Source organism: Chinchilla lanigera, unplaced genomic scaffold, assembly GCF_000276665.1.
Source record: "Chinchilla lanigera isolate Chin_1 unplaced genomic scaffold, ChiLan1.0 scaffold00022, whole genome shotgun sequence".
Lineage (NCBI taxonomy): Eukaryota > Metazoa > Chordata > Mammalia > Rodentia > Chinchillidae > Chinchilla > Chinchilla lanigera.
In genome coordinates, this window is record NW_004955423.1 from 1595146 (window position 1) to 1616821 (window position 21676).

Genomic DNA, 21676 nt, shown 5'->3' on the forward strand with positions numbered 1-21676 from the left:
CCACTCTGAGTTGGAGGAGATTTTCATTTATGGCTTGAAATGCTTCATCCATGTTCTCCTTAACTTGAAGGTTTGTGTTGAGAAGTCTGCTGTGATTCTGATGGGCTTTCTTTTGTATGTGATATGTTTTTTTTTCCTCTAACAGCTTTTAATATTCTGGTCTTGTGTTGAATTTATGCTTTTTTTTTTTTTTTGGTACTGGGAATCGAACTCAGGACCTTGTACTTGCCAGGCAGGCATTTGTGCCACTGAGCTATATCCCCAGCCCTGTGTTAAATTTCTGGAATCTTGACTATTGTGTGTAATAGTGGTTTTGTTTTAAAATGGCTAATTGGAGTTCTATATGCCTCATTTACTGTATATCAAATTCTTTTTCCTTGCTTGGAAAATTTTCTGCCATTACTTTTGTAAACAGGTTTTTTTTAGTGTCATTTGCACTATCTTCTGCTTTTTCATTACTCTGGTCAATCTTATGTTATTCTTCTTTGCACATCTAGCAGCTGTTGGATTGATTTTTCAATCTTGCTATTTTTAAGAAATCTTTCTTTTCATGATCATTAACTGCAATCCTGTGTTCTAGACCTGATATTCTGTCTTCACAATGGCTCATTCTGCTGTGTATACTTGCAATGGAATTGTTAATCTCCTTGGTATCTGTTTGAATCTGTTTCATGTATTCCATTTCTTTCCTATGTTCATGATTTCCATTATTTTCCTAAGCTCCTCCTTTTTTTAAAATCTGTATGTGCTCTAAAGTCATTAACTATGTCTTTCATTATGGTCACCATCTCTGTAGTTGTGTGAGACATTATTTTTGTTTTAATTTTTTCTAGAGCCTCATTCATCTGCTTTATTTCTTGCACTGTTATCACTTCAAAGAGTCCTGGTGGATGGTTTTTGGATTGTTCTACCTCATTGCTCCCTGGGTTTGCCTTTGGTGTGCTGGAAGTCTAGGGATGCATCTTGCTGAAGTGTCTTCTCATTTTCCATTTTTATTTAGTTTTTTATTATTTTTATTTTTATTCTTTATTTTTAATATTTTATTTTTATTTTTATTTTTTATTTTTATTATTTTTTATTTAGTTTAATTCCTGGGTTGATTCTTGTAAATTGTTTATGACAGGTAACTTTATTACTAGTATTTAGAACCCTTAGTAAATGACTACTTCTCAGACATGTTTTCAGGTGTAGCTGGCTTTTGGGTTTTGAGTCTGTTGCAAGATCCTACCTCTTCAGCTTATTGGGGTTGAGAAGTTGCTGGCTATGCGGCCTAACCCCTTGTTCTTTGGCACTGGCCTATAGTGTTTTTTATGTCACTTAGGCAATCTCAGTCTTGGCATACCAGGAAGAATGACTGACTAGAACAATTATATCACTTTGAGTAAAGAAGTACAATGAACAAGAACAATAGCTTCAAACACAGCCTCGAAAATGACAAACTGTGTCACTATTAATTTGCCCTCTTTAACAGTAGCAACTAGATTTGTGATTATGTAACAAAATCTAAAACAAACTAGAAAACTGTATATAGTATGTATGACCTCAGTATGGCTATTTGACCCTCAGGGGAGAAAACTCAAAAGGGGTCAGAGGAAAATATAGAGAAATTGAAGAAGAGGAAGAGATTAGAAGCAAGGCTGGAAGACCAAGGAAGAGTATGCAAACTTTTGGGAAACAACAAGAAGAAAACTAGAAATAATGTTCATACTCATATAAAAACATGAGCAAACAATCAAGAATAAAGAAAAAAGGAAACAAAACCAGAAATGAAACCAAAAAACAGAGAAAGAAAAATGAAGAAAAAATGTTCACTTTGGGGTGCGTCCCTGCTGTCATTAGTAGACAGAGTGGTCAGAGAGAGGCCAGAACCGTGTCGACTAATCCCAGCAAGCTAGGCATAAATTTATGCAGGGGTAGTGGATAATCCCAGCAAGCTGCACCTTTAGTTCCACTGAAGTTCAGGCTGGTTTCTAGCTGTGAAGCTGGAACCCAATTTGTTCATTCAGCCTGCAGCACTCTGTGTGCCCCCTGCCAGCTTGAGGTTGGCTCCTTGACATCCTGCTGATCTGAACTTGGTTCCTTCTCACCCTGAGACTGGGAGATGCTAGACGGAGTTGCTCCTTGTTCTGACCTCAGTTGGCCTCTCTCCGAGATGGCTACCAGCCAACTGCACTGTCCAGAGGGACATCTGAACCCAAGTAAGTCACTAAGTACTGCAGTCCACTGCGCCATCCCAACGGTGCTTTATTCTGTGGAGGCCTTTGGGGTCACCAGTAGTCCCCGTGAGTCTGAAGTTTCAAGCCACCCCTCCCACACAGTGAGTCAGGGCTCAGGGGAAAAGTGCTCTTTGCCACCTCCTTCTTCCGCATTGAGGTCTTCCTCTTTGCTCTCCCTATGGGCTTCAATTCTCACTTCAGATCCTTCTGGATCCCAGGGACCCATTTCTCTCCTTCTTTTCTTCACATTGCTATATTCCAATGTCTGGTCACCAAATCTCAGAGAGGCTGTTTCTTTGTACTTCACCACTGCATCTTCCTGGAACTCCTTGAAAACAAGAACAGATTTTATCAGAAATAAAGAAATAGGATGTGGAATGAGGATTCAGTTTTCTGTTTTTGGGGGTTTTCTTTTGTCTTTTTTTTTTTTTTTTTTTTGAGACAGAATCTCACTGTGCAGTTCAGGCTGGCCTTGAGCTCACTTTGTAGCCCAGGCTGGTCTCAAACTCACAATGATCCTCCTGCCTCAGCCTCCCTAGTGCTGGGATTATAAGTATGCGCCACCATGCCCGGCTGAGGATTCAGTTTTCATTTGGTTCATTAAATCTATAAGGGCATAAAGCAGGTAATATAAAAAGCATCCATGTTTCCATCAGAAATGTTTCTTAATTTAGTTTTCCTTTCCATCTTTTTCTTCTTCCTGATGAATGGACAGTGGATTTGATGGCTAGAGGTGAGAAGCTATCTTGGACCATGAAGTGATCTTAGAAGAGAGGCCTGGCATAGCAGACCAATTTCATAAAACACAATCACCACATTTTGTGGTCTTTTGAACTTTTATGAAAAATAAATTTATACCTTGTTGGGTCTGGGGATTTAGCTCAGTGGCAGAGTGCCTGCCAAGCAAGCAGGAGGTCATGAGTTCGATTCTGGGTACCAGAAAAACAAACAAACTAACAAACAAAAAAATTTATACCTTGTTGAAGCCACTGTTGCTTGCAACAAAACATAATTCTAACCAATAAATCTCACAATTTCCAACATATCTTAGGATATCTATTAGTATATTCTAGCAGAATATATAGTCATAAATTTTTATTGAATAAGTTTGGGCTTTGAGAATGTACATTATTTTTATTGATCCAAAAGTTCATGGGCTAAAGCAGGATAACAGTGAGGTAACCCAAGGCCAGGGGGAAGTGAAATCAAGCTGCTCAAGCAACCAGGAGACCAGCAGTTGTTAAGCATGTAAGGTATGAATGGTCCAGGGTAAGGCTGAAAGGAACAAGATACTACTTACAGTGGGGAACCAGAAGTCAGAAGAGTTGGGGAACATCCATTTCTGGTTGAGATGATAATGAACCAGCAGCTCACCTGGTCAGTGGTTCTCAAATAGGATCAGTTCTGTGCCTCAAGGGACACGGATGCTATCTGGAGACATTTAAGTTGCCACAACTGGTTGAAAGATGAGTGGTGCTGTGATCAAACAGTATGCAGAGGCTAAGGATGTTGCTAAACACCCTACCATGCATGCGAGAAACCCTGCAGCAAAAATTACCTGACCAAGAGTTGGTAGTGCTGAGGCAAAGAAACCCTAGTCTAGCTGACTGTAGCCATATGGTGTGGACCCAAATTCCAACACTTCTTGGAGTTCAGGCCAGAAGTAAAATGGATCATTGAGCCAGCCTGGATAACAGCTTGGAAAGAGACCATCCAGACTTTTATGATCAGCATCATTGAGCAGACTTCATGACTAAACTGAGTACCTGCAAATTGCTCTGTGAATATTGAAAAGCTTGTTCCCCAGAGTTCCTCCCACAACGTGAAGATAATTGTAGCCTTTCAAAGGGTAAAAAGTTCGCAAGCCAACAGGATGAGTCTTGGATATAAAATAGATGTACAGTGCAGACTTGAGGTGTCAGATAGAGAAGCTCCCTTTCTGAACATGGAGAGGGCAGTGGCATTGACATGCAGCTGCCCTTTCTATGTGTGCCAGCTGAGTCCTAGTGCAGGAATCACCCCCACATACCCAAGGCTGGGGCTTGGGCAGAGACCCATGCCAGAGAGAGCTGAGAGGAGACTTGTGTTCTGGATTCTGCAGTTGGGCTGCTGTCTGAACTGGAGTAACCCTCTGATTTTTGCAGGCATCGTTTTTCTTATAGCTTATAAGTCAAAATTACCATTAGCTGAAGGGGAGGCCTGAGGGAAAAAAAGGAAAGCAAGTTGATTGAGCTGCTCTGGCTCCCAAGCCTTGTGCACATAAATCATCAAGTCTAAACCTCAGAATATCCCTCTCAGCTCTGCAGTGACAGTACTGTGGAAGCAAAGATCTATTTATGTTCTGTATCTATTAGCATACATACATGTATTTCTCATATTAATTAAATCATAATAGATAATTTTGTCTCTCAAAAAAAATTTTGCCCAGCTGCACTAAATGTTAATGGCATGCTAACTGTTTGCAGAGCACTATGCTTATTGTTTGGTTCCTGCCCATTGAAGGCTTTCATTCCAGGGGGAAGCAGTCACACAGACAAATCACAATAAAAGTTAGAAAGCCATAACACCATAAAACATATATAAGCAAAGTCTTATGGGTTCACAGGGAATGGAATAATTAGTATTGTTTTAAAAAGTGGTTTCAATTGAAAAGTGATTTCAGTCATTCATTATTTTGCTTAAAAATATTGCCACTCTGCTATATTGCTAGTCTGCTAAATGCTGGAGATTCAAAAATTAATGAGACCAACAAGTCCTTAGCTCAGTGCAGAAGAGAGACATATACTGAGAAGAGGCTTTGGAGAGATATAATATTGAAGTTGTGCACAGTCCTTTCAAAGGTCAGATGTGGGCCTGAGGGCAGTTGGGGTGCCTAGTTCCACGGAAAGAAAAACCCTAAGCAAATACTCAGCACCAAATAAGCGTGTATCTCATCAGCCTCCACGTGGTTTTTCTCTCCGCGACCCGAAGCCCAGTCCATAACCACTCCCTGTAGACATCGCTTTGGAAGTGGATTTCTCCCTCAGTGAGCTCTAGAACGTAAAACCCTCCATGGGAAGATCTTTTTGGTTGCATTGACTTTTCTTTTTTTAATTGATCACACTATTTCTCCCACTGGCAATGATCTAGATTGTTTTTGATCAGAAATGACTACTATTATTATTATTATTACTGTACAGGAGACTGAGCCCAGGGCTTCTGCACTGGGCCATACTTCCAAATCTTTTTATTTATTTCTTTTAAATTTTGAGACAGGATCTCGTTAAGTCACTAAATTGACCAGGGTGGGTTTGAACTTTGAATCCTCTGGCCTCAGCCACCCAGAGTGCTGGGATTATAGGTGTGCACCACCATTCCAAGCTGAAAATTATTATTAAAATGATAGTGAACGTCCTTATATTTGTGTGCATTTGTTTACTTAGGGTGAGTATTTCTAGCAGAGTTAAGTTTTAAAATGGGGACAATAATAAACTAGTTTCAAGTGTGAGTCACCAATAGCAAGGGATCCCGGTATCCTAAGGAGATGAGGGATACATGAGACAGTGCTGAGCTCCCAAGTGAAAAAAAAGTAGAAAGAGAAGGTGGCAAGGCTCTTAAGGCAAACTTCACCTGCGTCCTAACTTTGTCTAATGGCAGTTCTGTTCATAACCTCCAAACTGGGTGTCTTGGTCCATTTTATGTTGCAATAACAGAATACCACAGAATGAGCAGTATATAAAGGAAAGAAGTTTCTTTTGGCTCATGGTTCTGGAGGCTGGGAAGTCCAAGAACACGGTGCGGGCATCTACTAAGGAAGGGCCTTTTCGTTGCATCAAAACACAGCACCGGGCATAGCACTCATCTGTTGATGGATATGGCATTCTCTTTCCCATTGCTACGAAATGCATGAGGGTGAGTAATGTGTAAAGAAAAGAGTTTTATTAGCTCACAGTTCTGAAAGTTTAGGGGTATGATGCCAAGTTGTCTTTGCTTTAGTGAGGGTCCCTTTAGTCACATCATATCATGATGAATAACATCACAGAGGGAAATGTAGCAGGGGAAGGAAGAAGGGAGGGAGGGAGAGCGAGAGCGAGTGAGAGAGAGAGAGAGAGAGAGAGAGAGGTAGTCACATGTTGAAACAGAAAGCCAGAGAGTAATTCAAGGCCCATGCTTACTATTTTATACCAACCCTCTTGAGGAAACTAACCGAACTCCCACATAACCATTTAATCCCTTCTGTGAGTAGTGCCCCTGTGACCTAAGACCTACTGGCTTCCATCTCTTCAAAGTTCCACACCACCTCTTAACATCACCATACTGGTAACCAAGCTTCCAATTACGAATCTTTGGGGGATATGCTCAAACCATATCCAAACCACAGTAACAGACATTTGATTTGTTTTCGCATGTGGCTATTACAAATAATGCTACTATGAACATTTGTGTAAGTGTGTAAAAATTGTGTATATATTTAATTATCTTGGTTATAGCCAGAAATAGACTTGCTTGATCATAAAATGAATCGGTCTTAAGGCCAAGGGTCTAAGGAAGTTTTTCTTTTAATAGGCTCTATTTTTAAAGAGGAGTTTAAAATTTTTAACTTTTAATTTTTTATGTGGCACTTCATATGGAACCTAGAGCCTTGTACTTCCAGCCAAGCACTCCACAACTGAACTAAACCCTTTTCCCGTTTTAGAACAATTTTCAGTTTACAGCAAAATTTGGAAGATATAGAGCTTTTCCATATACCCACTACTCCTTCACATGCATAGCTTCCCCAATTATCAACATAGGGAAGTTTTCTGTTTGTTTGTTTGCTTTTGTTTTTTGTCTTTTTGAGACAGGGTCTCACTGTGCAGTTCAGGCAGGCCTTGAGCTCACTTTATAGCCCGGGCTGGTCTTGAACTCACAAGATCCTCCTGCCTCAGCCTCCCGAGTGCTGGGATTACAGGCGTGCGCCACCACTTCCGGGAACATAGGGAAGCTTTTGAGTTATCCGTATCTCAGTGTAAATTACTTCAAATAGACAATCAGATTACCTAGCTTGTCAGAAGAAATTTATTTAGTAAGGGATCAGGAGATAAGGAGCATAAAGTTCTAAAGAACTTGGAGCAATGTAGTGGAAAGTATTAGTACTAGAACTCTTCTTGCAACGGAAACTCCACAATTAGATTTGCAAAAAGGAGGACTTGTTTGGCAACTTCTCATAACTTCAGCAAGGGTATAGCTGGAACTCAAGAATATCTGGAACCAGGAGAGCCAACAAAATCAAACCTCTTTATCATCTCTGCTTCTCTCAGCACAGCTTCTTCATAGCAAGGAGCAGGACTATCTACAGCTTCCTGCCTCAACTCTTATAGCTTTGCCACTAGACAGGGTTTTCCTAAGCTCCAACTCAAACATTCCTGGAGCTAGATGCTCGTTAACTTGGCTTATGATTTGACCTAACCTTGATCAGGCTATGAAACACACTGTGGTCAGTGTAGGAAATACTCAAATTGGTCAACTGTGACTAAAGAACAGGATTTGGAGTAATTTGGAAACTTCTTTTGAACCACATGATTGTAGTGGGAAAAATAGCATGCTCTAGAAAGAAAGCACGTTCCCTGGAAATGGGAGACAAGCTCTACATAGGCTGTCACAACGTTGGGCAGTGACAACACTGAATTTAGGGGAAGGGAAGAAGGTTCAGAGAGAGTTTTCAATGTAGAAAAGATAAACTCCTAATAGTTGCAGTTGGTTTCTGGGCTCTAGAAGTCCGGACATCCCTGTACAGCAAACTTGTCCCACCCCATCACCCATGGTGTGTGGCTGTGCTTGGATCTAAGAGATCCCCAAAAGTCTCGTGTATTTGGAAGGTGATTGGACCATGGAGACCTATACTCACCAGTGGATTCATCCATCGATGATTCAGTACTAAATGTGCTGTTAGGAAGTGGGGCCTGGTCAGAGTTGGGTCACTGGGGCTGATGGGGAAGGATGCAATCCTGTCCCAGGGTCCTCTGCTTCCTAGCCGCCATGCGGTGGGCAGCTTTCCCCTACTAGGCCTTTCCACCGTGCCGTTTCTGTGTTGGAGCCTGCTAACCACACATGGGTTGGGTGTCAAAATAAACCCCTTCTCCTTTAAGTTGTGGGTGTTGGGCTGTTTTACCCAGCAACTGGAAAGTGACAAATATATTTATGTTTCTGATATCGCAAACCATGTATTTACTGAGCCGTCTTCCCTAGAGGCCTCTTAACTTCTATTATTCAGATAGATGGGGAAGGAAATGCATCTAATTTTGTCCATCAGTATTTCCTCCCCAGAGGATTAGGTCATAACATGAACCACAAGGTCCTGAAGTGGTACATCATATAAAATATCACATTGCACCAACTTGCTGTGTCCCTGTGATCTTTTCTAGCTCCTTCCTGCACTGAGTTCATAGTATTTAGTGTGTTTACATCAAAAATCATCTTCTCTCTTTTTGTTTGTTTATTTGTTTTTTTGTTTTTCTCCCAGTACCAGGAATCGAACTCATGACCTTGCACTTGCCAGGCAGGCACTTTTGCCACTGAGCTAAATCCCCAGCCCCAAAGATCATCTTCTCAGATAGGTCTCCCTCACCCACCCACACATCCTCACCCTCATTCTCGCTTGGGATTTCCTTTTTCTTTTTCACATATTTCATCACCAGATATCTACTTATTATGCTTGTATCTGGATGTCCCTCCAAAGCTTCATGTACTCATAGGAGGGGCATTTCAGAAGTGATTGGATTTAAAGTTTGTGAATGTGGATAAAGGTTTTGATACTGGGATTAAGGGTGTGGATAATGGAAGCCTTACCCTGGTATGGATGGCAACAATAAATAGACTTGTAGTTTGGGTGAAATATAAAGGGACAGAAAAAAGCCATGCTTGCAGCTTGCTGCTAAATGCTTTGTGTCTGTCATGCCATGAAATGTTTCTCTCCGATGCCCCTCTGCCATGCCGCCCTGTCTTGGAGCCAACCAACTATGGACTGAAACCTCCGCAAACTGAGAGCTGAAATAAATCTTTCCTCCTTTAACTTTGGGGACCAGTTATTTTGTCCTGGCAATGAGAAAAGTAACTAAGACACTACTGGTCTCTGTTTACTGTCTATATCCCAATAGAATACAGGCTCCATGAAGGCAAGGAGTTCGTTTATTGCTAAGCACAACGTGTAAGGCAACATCTGTCACATAACATGACAGAAAAAGGGTTTCTCAGCCTCTCCGCTAGAACAGTGGTTCTCATACTCATTCGGGGTGAAATACCAGGGGTAATAATATATTTAATTTCACCTTATGAGAAAGGAATATTTTCTTGCAGAAAAATGGCTGTATACATCTACTTTTAGTGGGGCTTTCAGTCTGATTTAAACTGTAATTCAGACATCAAGATGGACATGTGGATCTTTCCATGATCAAGATCAGCTTTGAATAAGTGACCAAAGACTCCATTTTATCTGTATATGTACATAAAAGTATGTACATAAAATAGAAGGACAATCATGTTTGAAATAGTGGTCATCCTCGGGAACGAAGAAGAATAAGGTTCAAAAGGGAATTTAGCATTAGGTTAATGTTTTACTATTTTTAAAAGAAGGATAGATAGGTGGAGAGACAGAGACAGTGAAACACTGATTTTTTTTGTAAAAATAGTATGAACATGAAAAAGACTGGAATCAAATATTCAAAAATATTACTAGTTAATTTGGGGTGGTAGGGATATGACCAATTACTTTCCTCTTTATTCTCTTACTTTTTAATGCTCTTTCACTAAATGAAATACAATGTGAAAACAAAATCATAAAAATGGAATATTTAAACTATTGTTAAGAAGGGTTTTGTTGTACTAAATTGACGAATAGCTTAACCATTTTTCTTCCTGCCACACCAAACCCAGAATTCCTCTTTCTCTTTTTTAGACCATTTTCTTTTAATAGAGTACGGATATTCTGAACATCTCTGGAGAGCAAAGATGTGAGCATGACCTTGTGCCACATCTCCATTTCCTGTAGTCATTTTAGATTCAGAACAGATAGCACATTATCTCTAATCAGCAGTGATTCTGCTTTTTGGAAGAATACAATTTTAATATCTGTTTCTATTAATGTCTTGCATTTTAATATGCTTCGTAGAGTATATTCCCTGAAATCTATGGTAAAACTTACTTGATCATAAAAGTCTTTAATGGTTCTAGTAAATGCTCTGTACTCCTTTTTAGAGTTTGTTTTTGTGCTATGTTGCTGGGGATCAAACACGCACTCTCCCACTGGGTTACATCTCCAGCCCCTACGCTCCTTTCTTAGCGCTTGAAATTTTAACAATCACAATAGCTGGCGATGGCTGAGCCGCACAACTGTCTAGGACAGAAACTTTTTTGTCTGTTGAGTCAGTTGCTGTGTTTCCCTCATTCCTAGCACAATAGGCATGTAGCATAGAAAGTTCTCAATGAATTTTTTTTAAATAAAGAAATGGGTTTGCAGCACTGAAGAAGTTCTTGTGCTGGGGATGTAGCTCGTGGTAGAACCTTACCTAGCTCATGTGAAGTCATAGACTTGAAAGAGGAAGGGGAGAGGAGGAAGGAGTAGGAGGAGAAAAGGAAAGAAAGGAAAACCCTTGATTATTGCTTAATTTAAGATTTGGCTCACTTCTTTCTGGGTAGGAGACTACTTATATGCATAATAAAACACCAGGGGATGGAAGACTAGACTTGTCAGACTTGGGTTATATGCCCACTAGGGAAGTGAGAGGCAGTATGTATTAAGTTTGAAGTAGGAATTAAAAGTTGTCAAACTCATTGAAGCAAGACTAGAATAGCAGTTACCAGGGCTGGGGAGAGTACTGCGATAGTGTATTGTATATTGAACATTTTCTTAAAAGGGTAGACCTATGTTTAAATGTTCTGTGAGACAGAGAAAGAGAAGGAGGAAGGGAGGGAGAGAAAGACAGCAGGGGAGCTGCTTTGAGGCCAGGAAAAGCACATCTCATTCCAGGACCTAAAAGGAGGCCAGTGTGGCTGCGGCAGAGAGCACGAGGAGGGGTTATAAGAGATGAGCATGCTGGAGAATTCAGCAGAAGCCAGATCTCATAGGCTCTTGTAAGCTCTGTGAGCCTTGTGAGAGAGCTGGGTCGAACAGTCGAAAAATCATGGAGGGATTGTAAGTGTGGATCTTGAGCAAGCTTGTTCCCTCATTCAACACGTTTAGAAAGTAATATCTCCATGACAAGACCAGATGCACAGTTTAGAAAGAGTACTTCACAGCATGGGATGCAGGTGAGAAGGAGCAAGACCAGTGTGGAGGACTAGTGGATGGGCTGCAGGGCCCACAAGAGAGCTGCAGATGGGGGTGGTTGGGGCCAGAGAAGCGGCAGTGGAAATAAAGACATATGGTGATTGGCCAGCTAGGGGAACAGAGAGAGAAGCTCTGAGATCAAGCACTGCAAGTCGACCTTGGTAGATGGCATTCAGCCACGCACTGGGACATTACATTAGATCCCAGGGCGGTGTAACTTGTCAGTTCCTTGCTTCCTATTCTTAGTGTCCTAGAATATCCTTAGAGGCCTGTGACAAAACTTGCAGAGCAACTAGCAGGAACCAGATAACATGCTTAGCTTGGAATAATTCTAAATGGACTTATTTACAAAGAGTTGCTTATAAAAATCTGGTTCAGTGTAAAAGAACCACAAAGGATAACCCTGCACTCTAAGGAGAAGTGATGAGGGGAGGGAGCAGTTACCAGACCCAGAAGGAAATGGTCCGGTGGAAAAGACCACGCTGAAAGAAGCCGTAATCCTTGATCAAGGAATTCACAGGGAAGAAGCGGTAGAAGGGTAAAAATGTTCGGTGGTCTGCATGGGAGTAAGGTTTCAAACACTTTAATTTGGAAATAAAATGAAAGCAGGAGGATGTTCTCATCTATTGAAAAAAGTCCCTCCACCCCACCATTACTTTTTTTTAAAAAATTAAGGTATATCTGACAAATCAAATATATGTATATGGTTAAACCAAGCTGGTTAACATATCTATCACATCACATGTTTATCATTTTTCCTTGTGAGTCCTTTACTTATCCTTATCTGTTACTCAGGAGATTTAGTTGGAAATGAAAATAAACATTTTGAAATCTAACGCTCTTGCCAAACTTCTAGCAAAATTTTCTAAAGCATATTTTTGAGAAGAAAAGATTTTGCACAGAAATTCAAAGGAGTTCAGTCAGCAGCCTGCACGAATGTGGGGTGTTTTCTGTGAAGACAGCCAAGGCAACTCCCTGGAGCTTAACCACATCGGGACAGGGAATGTTGGCCAGATGACAAGATTATTCTGCTGTATCACGACTCTGACTTTCCCAGACTTTCTGCCTCTTTCTTCCCCAGTATCCAGCACACACTAACTGTAGTTTTCTAGGCACATTGTCTCTTTAAGGTCCATGAGAAATAATACAGGACAATTGTTGTTCTTGCTTAAAATTCAGCTAGCCAGCACTTTCCATTTGTGACCTAGTAAGACAGGTTAGATGGGTATCTTATTTCTTTGCTCTAAAATGTTATGATCCTGAAACAGGCTTTTAATATTTGTCTTAATGGCCCTGGTTTCCACCACAAGTTAATGATTACTTGTGGTCTGACAGCTCCCTTGGCACTGCACCAAAAACAGGAGCAAGAAAGCACATTCTCAGCCAGACAGGCTTAATGTCTAAGCCAGACATTCAGCTGAGAATCTGGATTTCCTCTCGTCTCTATACCTCCTTCACTTAAGCAAAAATGTCATCTGGCAGGTTCTTTCGGTTTCCTAACTCCAGAAAGCCATTTGAGCCCAGCAATTCCCAAAAATGTCACAGCATTTTCAAGTCAGTATAAATGTCAATCTTTCTTAAGTAGAATCTTGCTTTTAACTGAGACTCCAAGTTAAAAGAAATCAAGTACTTTTTCTCTACTTAGAAAGTTGATGATTGGGCAACCCATTCAGGCCCCCTTCTGTCCCTCTCTTGGACAGAAGCTTTCTTTCCCTCAATCAATACATTCTGCTCTTTAAAAAAAAAAAGTTGATGATCAAATATTGTCTTGGGATAGATCAGAAGTGTGGAGAGATCACTAGCAGGTTGTGAGTTGGACACAAAGAAGGTAGAGTGCTACTCCTCTTTTTCCTTAATCCTGCTGCTCTAGCTCCACAGAACAGTTCTCCCCTTGAGAAAGGTGAAAAAACAGAGGAGAAGGAGGGGAAGGCTGTATGCAGAATGTGGGAAAGCTTGGCTTTGGAATACTCTATCAAACTTTAATAGCAACAAAGAACTTTCACTCAAAAGCTTTAGAAGCAAAGCTAAAAGCAAATTAATGACTAGTTTTCAAAATTAAGATTAGAGCCGGTTGTGGTGATGCACGACTGTAATCCCAGCATTTGGGAGGCTGAGACAGGAAGATCATTGAGAGTGCAGGACCAGCCTGGGCTACAAAGTGAGCTCAAGCCCAGTCTGAACTCCATAGCAAGACCCTATCTGAAAAAGACCAAAAAAAAAAAAAAAAAAAAAAAAAAGAAAGTAGAAAACAAAAAAATTTTATTTAACAAAAATAAAAATTATTTTTAAAGATTCTGTTCTAAGCATAATCATTCAAGGGAAAGCAAGATAATGGCAAAAGAAAGGAAAACAAGGAAGGGGAAAGAGAAACTTTAAAAATAATCTCAACGATTGTTAGATTCCTGAGAAGCATAGATCTAATGTATTCCTATTAGTAGTAACATATTGTGATTCTTTTGAAAGTACAATCCTTTAGATTAAGAAATACTGGTAAATATCATTGGAATTTATTTATTTTGGTGCTGGGGGTTGAACCCAGGACCTCACACATGCTAAAAATATGATCTACCACAGAGATACACCCTCAGCTCTTTTTTTAAATTTTGAAATAAGATCTGGCTAAATTTCCCAAGTTGGTCTTGAACCTGCAATCCCCCTGCCTCAGCCTTCCAAATAACTGGGATTATAGACATGTGCTGTAATCATGCTTGGTTCCTGTTTTGTTTTGTTTTTGTTTTTGCTTTAAGAAGTTTCTACCTAGAATTTAGATGACTAAACACTTACAAAATCCTCCATTATTATTATTATTATTATTATTATTATTATTTTTTTTTTTGGTACCCGGAATCGAACACAGGATCTTATGCTTGCCAGGCAGGTGCTTACACCACTGAGCTAGATCCCCAGCATTTACTTTCTTCTTTTTCCTTTTTTTTTTTTGTATCGGGAATTCGGGAATCAAATTCACGACCTCATACTTGCCGGGCAGGCACTGTTCCCAGCCCAATTTTTTTTTTTTTTAATTTTTTTTGAGACGGGGTCTCTCTATGCAGTTTAGGCTGGTCTCGAGCTTACTTTGTAGCCCAGGCTGGTCTTAAACTCCAAGGATCTTCCTGCTTCAGGCTCCCGAGTGCTGGGATTATAGGCATGAGCTACTACACCCAGCCCCAACTTTTATTATTTTAAATTAGAAAAGCTCTTCCTGATGTGAAAAGCATGGAGGGTTACATCAAATTATCAAGAAATAGGTCAAGTTTTGTGGTTTGACATCTCCACTTCAAGATTATGGAATATTGTCACATGAGGTATAGACATGATATTTTAAAATTTTTACTTTTCAAAAAGCTTCACATGTGGAATTATACTGTGGATTTGACAAAATTAAACCAAAAGAGTCCCCCTGTCCTTCCATATGTGAAATCAATGTCAAAAAGTTGAAGAGCCTGAAAATATTTTCAGCATCCCTCATGAAATCTGAATAGCCCAAGGCCTCTAGCCTGTAAGTGCAAATGAAATCATATCACTGTATTTTTATGCACATTTTGTGAGCTCATGATCCTTGACCATTCATGACTTCACCTTCCTGCAATGTTCTCCCTCCCAACTCCACACAAGTCTCTAGGGAGCATTTCATACGTACTCAGGAATAAATCCCAAATTCTGGCCTCTGCAGATTTCTGTGGGAATGTCCATGTCATTTGGAAGAGCAAAGGAACTCAGTTTGGTCTGTGGCTACCTTGCAGGAAGTTTTCCACTCCTGGGATGTTTTTTCAGAACTCTAGGCGGTGAGGTAAATGATTGGCCTAGGAGCCATTTGGGTTCCTCTGCCACTGGGAAGCCCAGGAGTAAAGAGAGGGTCAGAGTGGTGGCGCAAGGGTGAGGTAAGGCCCGGTGAAGAGGAGCCCTACAGGGAGCGGACTGGGGCTTGCTCTCCTTTTACAGCAGGAGAACAAAGAATGTTTGTGGTTTCCTGATTTCTAGAGCAGCTCATTAGAGTACGAGATCAAGTAGATTTGGGATTACATTCTGGACCAAAGCCAGGGCTATTTGACCTGACTTCATCCCCTGGGTATATGTCTTTCAAGAATTTGTCAGGGCCATACATACAAGGGGCCAGTGGGTCCCACTGGATTACACAGACCACAGCTAACTTTATTTTATGCCATGTGTCAGAGATGGCCGCAGCAGAAAAGGTTTGAGTATTCTTTTCCTTTGTTTAGCCTTAAACTTCTATTAGGAATCAGAGAAAATCTCTCTCTGGAAATCTCAATATACATATTAGTTCCTCCCACCGCAAAGCAAATCAGGCAAGCTGTAGGGAAAAAGTTCTTCTAAAACCAATTTTTGGGCTGGGTATGGTAACACATACCTACAATCCCATTACTTAGGAACCTGAGGCAGGAAGATTGCAAGATCTAGGCCAGCCTAGACTACACTGGGAGACCCTGTCTCAAAACAAAACAAAACAAAACAACCACAAAACAATTTTTAGATTAAAACTAATATAACAGTAAAATAATATGGTTTCAAAATCCACATGACTCCTCAAAAACTTTTCCCCAGGGTTAATCATAATATTGGGACTCTGGGATGGTATTGAACTGTTTATCTGCCTTTGGAGCTGCTTTTGCAACAAGCTTTTCCAGCTCACACTCCTTGTCTGATTTCTGGACTTCTGTTATCTCCATCAGATTTGGGTCAGACTCCCCTCCCGAGCAGGAGACGGGCTTGGTAAATGGATAGCAGAGGCAGAGGCATAGATATCTCTTCACACGCCCAGAAGCAACTAGAGGGCGAACTCTAGAACTGTGTCCAAAACTGACATCCTGTCCGAACCAGTGAAGTGCATCCGGACCAAAGGGCGAAAGGGGCTCCATGCTGGCCAAGCCGGATGGAGTGAGAGGAGGGAGGTTTGGGTACTGAAAATGAATGGAGCTGCAGAAGGTGACGGGGTGGATTTCACAAAATCAGTGCCTCAGAGATGTTCACACACTTTCCCTGCAAGGTCTTGCACAGGCAGGCACCACCCACTTGAAAGCGGCAGATGGACTGTATCTCCGTAGGCCCTCTTCGTCCATACTCTCCTCTCTGGCCTGTGCAAACTCCACCTCTATGCCCCAAATTGGCTTAGATTAGGACCTGACCTACGAAATCTACATCACTGCGGCTTCTGTTGGTCTAGTTTATAATTAATTTATGATTCCTTGTTTTACATTGGCTCCAATCCGTATGGGCAAAAACATTTGCTGTTGACTCTTTGCCAGCTTAGATAAGGAACCCTTTGTTTTCCTGAGCAGTGCACCTAGTAGAATAGCCCCGGCCTTTTAAGTTAGCCAGATCTAAAATAGGAGCCCATTCTGCCAACTTACCACCTAATCAGTTTGTCAGTGATTTTAGTTATTATCTAACTACCCTGAGCCTCGGTTATCCCATTTATCAAATGCAGGGAATGAGGTCATTGTGAGGATGACTTGAGGTTTCACTCAGGGACAGCGTAACACTTGGCCGAGCAGGTGTTTTTCATTCTGTTTTCTTTCTAAAACCACCCCATAGGAGAAGAGTGAGGGTAGAAGATGTGACAAAATAGATGTATGAAGTTCTGTTTATTATCCACGCAAGAAGAGAAATGGGATTCTCTGGGCTTATGAGGCATCTAATAACTCAAGAACCTGACCATAGATGAGTCTTCTAATGGCTCAGTCCCAAGATTAAGAATCTTAAGAAAAGCAGTGGTATCTGCAGTATCGGTGGTGTTATTCAATACTATTGGAACTTTTCAGTGAAATCTCAGTAGTGACTTTTTTGCAGTAGCCCTTTTCTTTTTTCACTTGGCAAATTGTCATGGCCTAATTTTTAGAAAGGGACTTGGATGAAAGGAAGAAAACCCTGAATTAGTACCCAAGTTTATAAATAGTAAGCCAAATTAACACTCACTGATGAAATAAATTCATTAAAAATTTTTGTTATGAAATTTTATGTGACCTTTTTTTTTCCATAAAATAAAAAAGAAAGTAGGTGATATAAAAGAAAAATAAATTTTAAAAAACTCTTTCATAAGAGAAAAAGAATTCTAAAAAGGAAACAACAGTGTAGGTTGGCATAATGTTCCTCTAAAGAAGTAATTTTTAGCTGAGCACTGTGGTGTGAGCTTATAGTGCCAGCTAACTGGGAGGCTGAGGCAGAAGAATCACATGAATCCAAGAGCCTGAGACCAGCTTGGCCAACATAGTGAGACTATGCCCCTTTAAAAAAGAAGTGGGAGAAGAGCCGGGTGTGGTGGCACCAGGCGCAGCAGCATGCATCTGCAACCCAGCATGTAGGTGGCTGAAGCAGAGGATTGTCATGAGTCTGAGGCCAGCCTTGACTAGTCTCAGAGGGGCTAGCCTGAACTACCTGGTGAGAGCCTGTCTCAAAGAAACGAAGGAAAAGGAGGAGGGCTTAATTTTGGGGGTTGTTATTAATACAATGAGGGTGACAGCAGCAGAATCACAAATAACTAATTAGAATAAATCTAATTCAGATATGCAAAGTAAAAAAAAAGAAATAAAGAAAGCCTAGGGCTGGGGACGTAGCTCAGAAGTATTGAAAAAAAAGAAAAAAGAAAAAAGAAAGATAAGGAAGGAAAGGAGGCAGACCCAGGCAAAGAATTAATAATAAATAATGAAAATAGTTAATGGGTTAATATTAAAGGAAATATGTAGCCCACACAAAAGAGTCCTGAGGCAGGAAAACACTCAGTGATTTAGAAGCAATGGAGCTGATATACAGAGAGATATGCTGGGTGACAGACGGAGGAGAGCAGAGAGGCGAGTGATATAAAACAGGTACCTGTCACTTGTGATTGCCACAGCCTGGCATCTCTGAGGCTTTTATGCAATGATTTTATTTCAGGCAGAGGATCTAGGAGTCACTCGGCTAAGTTTGTTAACATCCATCCAGATCCTTCCAGTTTCTGAGACTTGGAATAATTAAGCCAGTATGCACCTCCTCCCTTCCACAGAAATCCTAACCTTTATTCCTGAGACATAACAAATAGCTAAATAAAGGATATAGAACTTTAGCCAGCTCCCAATAAGGCAGGGTCAAGAAATTCTGCAAAACGTGTGTTTACTTAAGATTGCCTCATAGAGGGTCACGGACTTTGGTTTGTCTCAAGCTTTCATTCCACCTGAACTGATTTTAACCCACGGTATCATTGTCTGTGGACCTGGCCTAACCTCCCAGAGTGCCATGGAGTTAAGAAAGGGGTCAAAAGTGGCATGGTCCAGATGATAGTAGAGTCCACAGGCTGTCCAAGTTGTGATTGTGCCACTGGGACTGGCCTAATACCAAATCCTGGGTTTGGGCACCACCCGCCAGAGTATTTGGCTTTGTCATGGTACTGGAGACCAAAGGCAGGGGAGGCTATATTAGTAACAATGTAGTTTACTTTCCTGTATATTCCGTAGCTTGTTTAATCTGAAATTTCTTAATTTCTTCTTACTGAGCAGTATTAACCATAGAGTAGTGATGGGGACATGGAGATTGTAGGAGACAGACGCGCAGCAGGAGACAGCTGAGAAAGGAGATGCTCTACTCAGTGAATCTCTCGGTCTTAACCTCGTTTTCTCCAAACACACTCTCTCTGCCCTTAAGCAAAGTGAAACCCTATCTCCTTCATTCAACCTCCCCCTTCTTCCCAACCCATTCTTCAATTTAATCCTTCACGTATCCATTCAAATGATGATTGAGTGCCCGCTCCGCACTGTGCTATGATTTCCTTCCACAGATGCCCATGGGACTTTCTCCTTGTCATACTTGGTTACTTCAGACAATCAATCATTCAATATGCTTTTGTAGATATCTAACCGTGTCAGTTACTGTGCTCCTGCTCTGTAGTCTATAAAACTGCTCCTGGGAATCAACTGGGGAAGACAAGATATAGCCATGTGTCACTGAGGAATGAATGGTAAATGCCAAAAAAATGATACAGACAGAAAGTGCTGCAGCGTGAGGGTTAATGTGGTGAGTAAAGTAAGACACCCTGAACATGTCCGGCTTGAGTAGCAGTCAAATAAATGGAAAAGGGCCTCCAGAAATAGTGTAAGAAAAGGCACACAGTCCTTGCATTAAAAGGCTTGTCAATGGGACAGGCATATGACAAAGCTGGTTTAGCTCTCCCAGCTGAGAGTGATTCTACATGCTACAAGGCTACTCTGAACTCGAAGCTGGGTCCTTCTCTTCTGCTGTCCTTGCTTGGCCCACTGCAGAAGGTCCATCTTGAGGCTCACATAGAGCCATGTCCTGCTTTCTCAACTCATTCCTGCCACCCACTTTCCTAAGAGCTGGATCCCCATTCCCTCTAAAGCCCTAAATTTTGAACAGGTTACTTGAATGACAGTGCTTTGCTTAGAGTTTCGGGGTGTGTGTGAAATGCGTGTTAAGACCACGGACTTCTTATAAATACAGCCTTACTTCTTTTACTGTAAAATAAATTCCTTAAGCAGAAGAAATGCCTTATAGTACACCGTGCTGGTGAATGAAGACTTATTATCAATGAGTAATTCCAACGATACATTTCTGGTAGAATGGAAGATTATCTGGAATAAATTTTTATTCCAGTGAGGACAAATTACTGAGTTGCTCTTGCCATAGTGACGGTAATAGAAAAGGGCAATGTAACCAACTGCCACGAGGTGGCAGTCTTTTCTTGCTGAGTATATAGTCCCGAATTAGGGTACAAGGCCTGTGTACTTGACTACTCAAGGTCAAGGTGTCATTCAGCATTAGCAGTAGCCAGATCAGTTTTGAAGAGGGCAAGCTCGTGTTAAGTTTATGAATAACTGCAAGTACTAAAGCATTTGGGGAAATCAGGGAGTTCTAAGATGGATAATCGTGTCCACTACTTATTCAAAATATCTCAATATCAAAGGCTATTTGATACTCATTCACAAGGGACGCTAAAATTCTCATCTTCTGGGATCGTTTCAAGATACTTATTCATCTACATTTATATATTTCTCCCTAGATCTCCAGCTACCATTTCCTTAGAGTTCTGTTCTTGCTTCCAAGTTTTTAAACATACAACTATACACTTAAGGGCTGGGGATTTAGCTCAGCGGCACAGCGCCTGCCTGGCAAGCACGGGGTCGTGAGTTCGATTCCCAGTACTGGAAAAAAAAAAACAAAAACAGACAAAAAAACAACTATACGCTTAGCTCTTGCCCTTGAAATTGTATGATCTGCAGCTCAAGCCCACCTTTTTTTTTCAAATGTACCATGAGATGTACTAATCAAAGTTATGTTCAGTTGGAAACTTTCCATCTTCACTGTATTTCAGGAGACCACTAAATTAGATGACTGTTACAGTTCATTTTTACTGATCATGTCATATTGTGGAGTCATCTGTAACCTTGGCTTAAATTTCTTCTTTTGTCACCTAGTCATAGAAAAATTTCCACAGCTATGGATTGAAGGTGAAAGGAGTAAGCATACTGAAAGTGAGCACCACCTGCTCATGGACCTACTTAGATCTTCAGAAGCTTTCCCTTCTTCTCTTCTCCCTCCTAGTCCTTCTTCTTTTCCATTCCTAGGGATTAAACCAGGACCTTGCACATGTTAGGCAAATGCTCTAACTCTGAGCTACATCCACAGCACTCTCAAAAGCTCATTAAACCTGACTCTGTGCATGCCACTTCCCAGTGACGTTGGGATGCTCCAGGCTCCCCACACTGATGGTGGTGTGCCTCAGGGAGCTCTCTGTTTAGATGAGCAGCTCACATCATATTGGTCACGTAGATGTGGATGGAATTGCAAAATGAACTCCAGGAAGATTCAGGGAACCGCTTTGGTGAAGTTTTTAGGAGTGCAGTGGTAGACTCATCTTACAATAATCTCTCTGAAGTGAAAGACAAATTGGTTTGTAGTTCAACCAGGCAACCAATGGCTTGGTAACAACCACACTACCCTTGCCCCTCCGCCTATAAGTGAACTGCTCAATGACCTCGGGGGTGTCAGGCCCCACAGCGGGTTGTGCTTGAGAGGCAATTGGTGATAACAACAGAGGGATATCCTGTACTTCTCAACTGCCAAACAGAACAGGCAAATGTTCCTAAGCAAGACGCTTTCCTGGTGCCTATTAGTTTCCTAGGGGTATAAACTGTGACCCCATGGAGATGACCAGCCTTGGCTTACTTCA

The 21676-nt window shown here is 41.1% G+C and overlaps 1 protein-coding gene across 1 annotated transcript; it reads right to left on the minus strand.

Moving 5' to 3' along the window:
• Positions 1-2085: 2085 nt before the first annotated feature.
• On the minus strand, positions 2086-16376 carry LOC102020261. The gene is made up of 4 exons (XM_005385350.1): positions 16151-16376; positions 11944-12055; positions 4246-4378; positions 2086-2544 (listed from the first exon to the last, which is right to left on the minus strand). The coding sequence occupies exons 1-4, from the start codon at positions 16374-16376 to the stop codon at positions 2323-2325; spliced, it is 693 nt and encodes a 230-aa protein (XP_005385407.1). The 3' UTR covers positions 2086-2322.
• Between the last annotated feature and the right edge of the window lie 5300 nt (positions 16377-21676).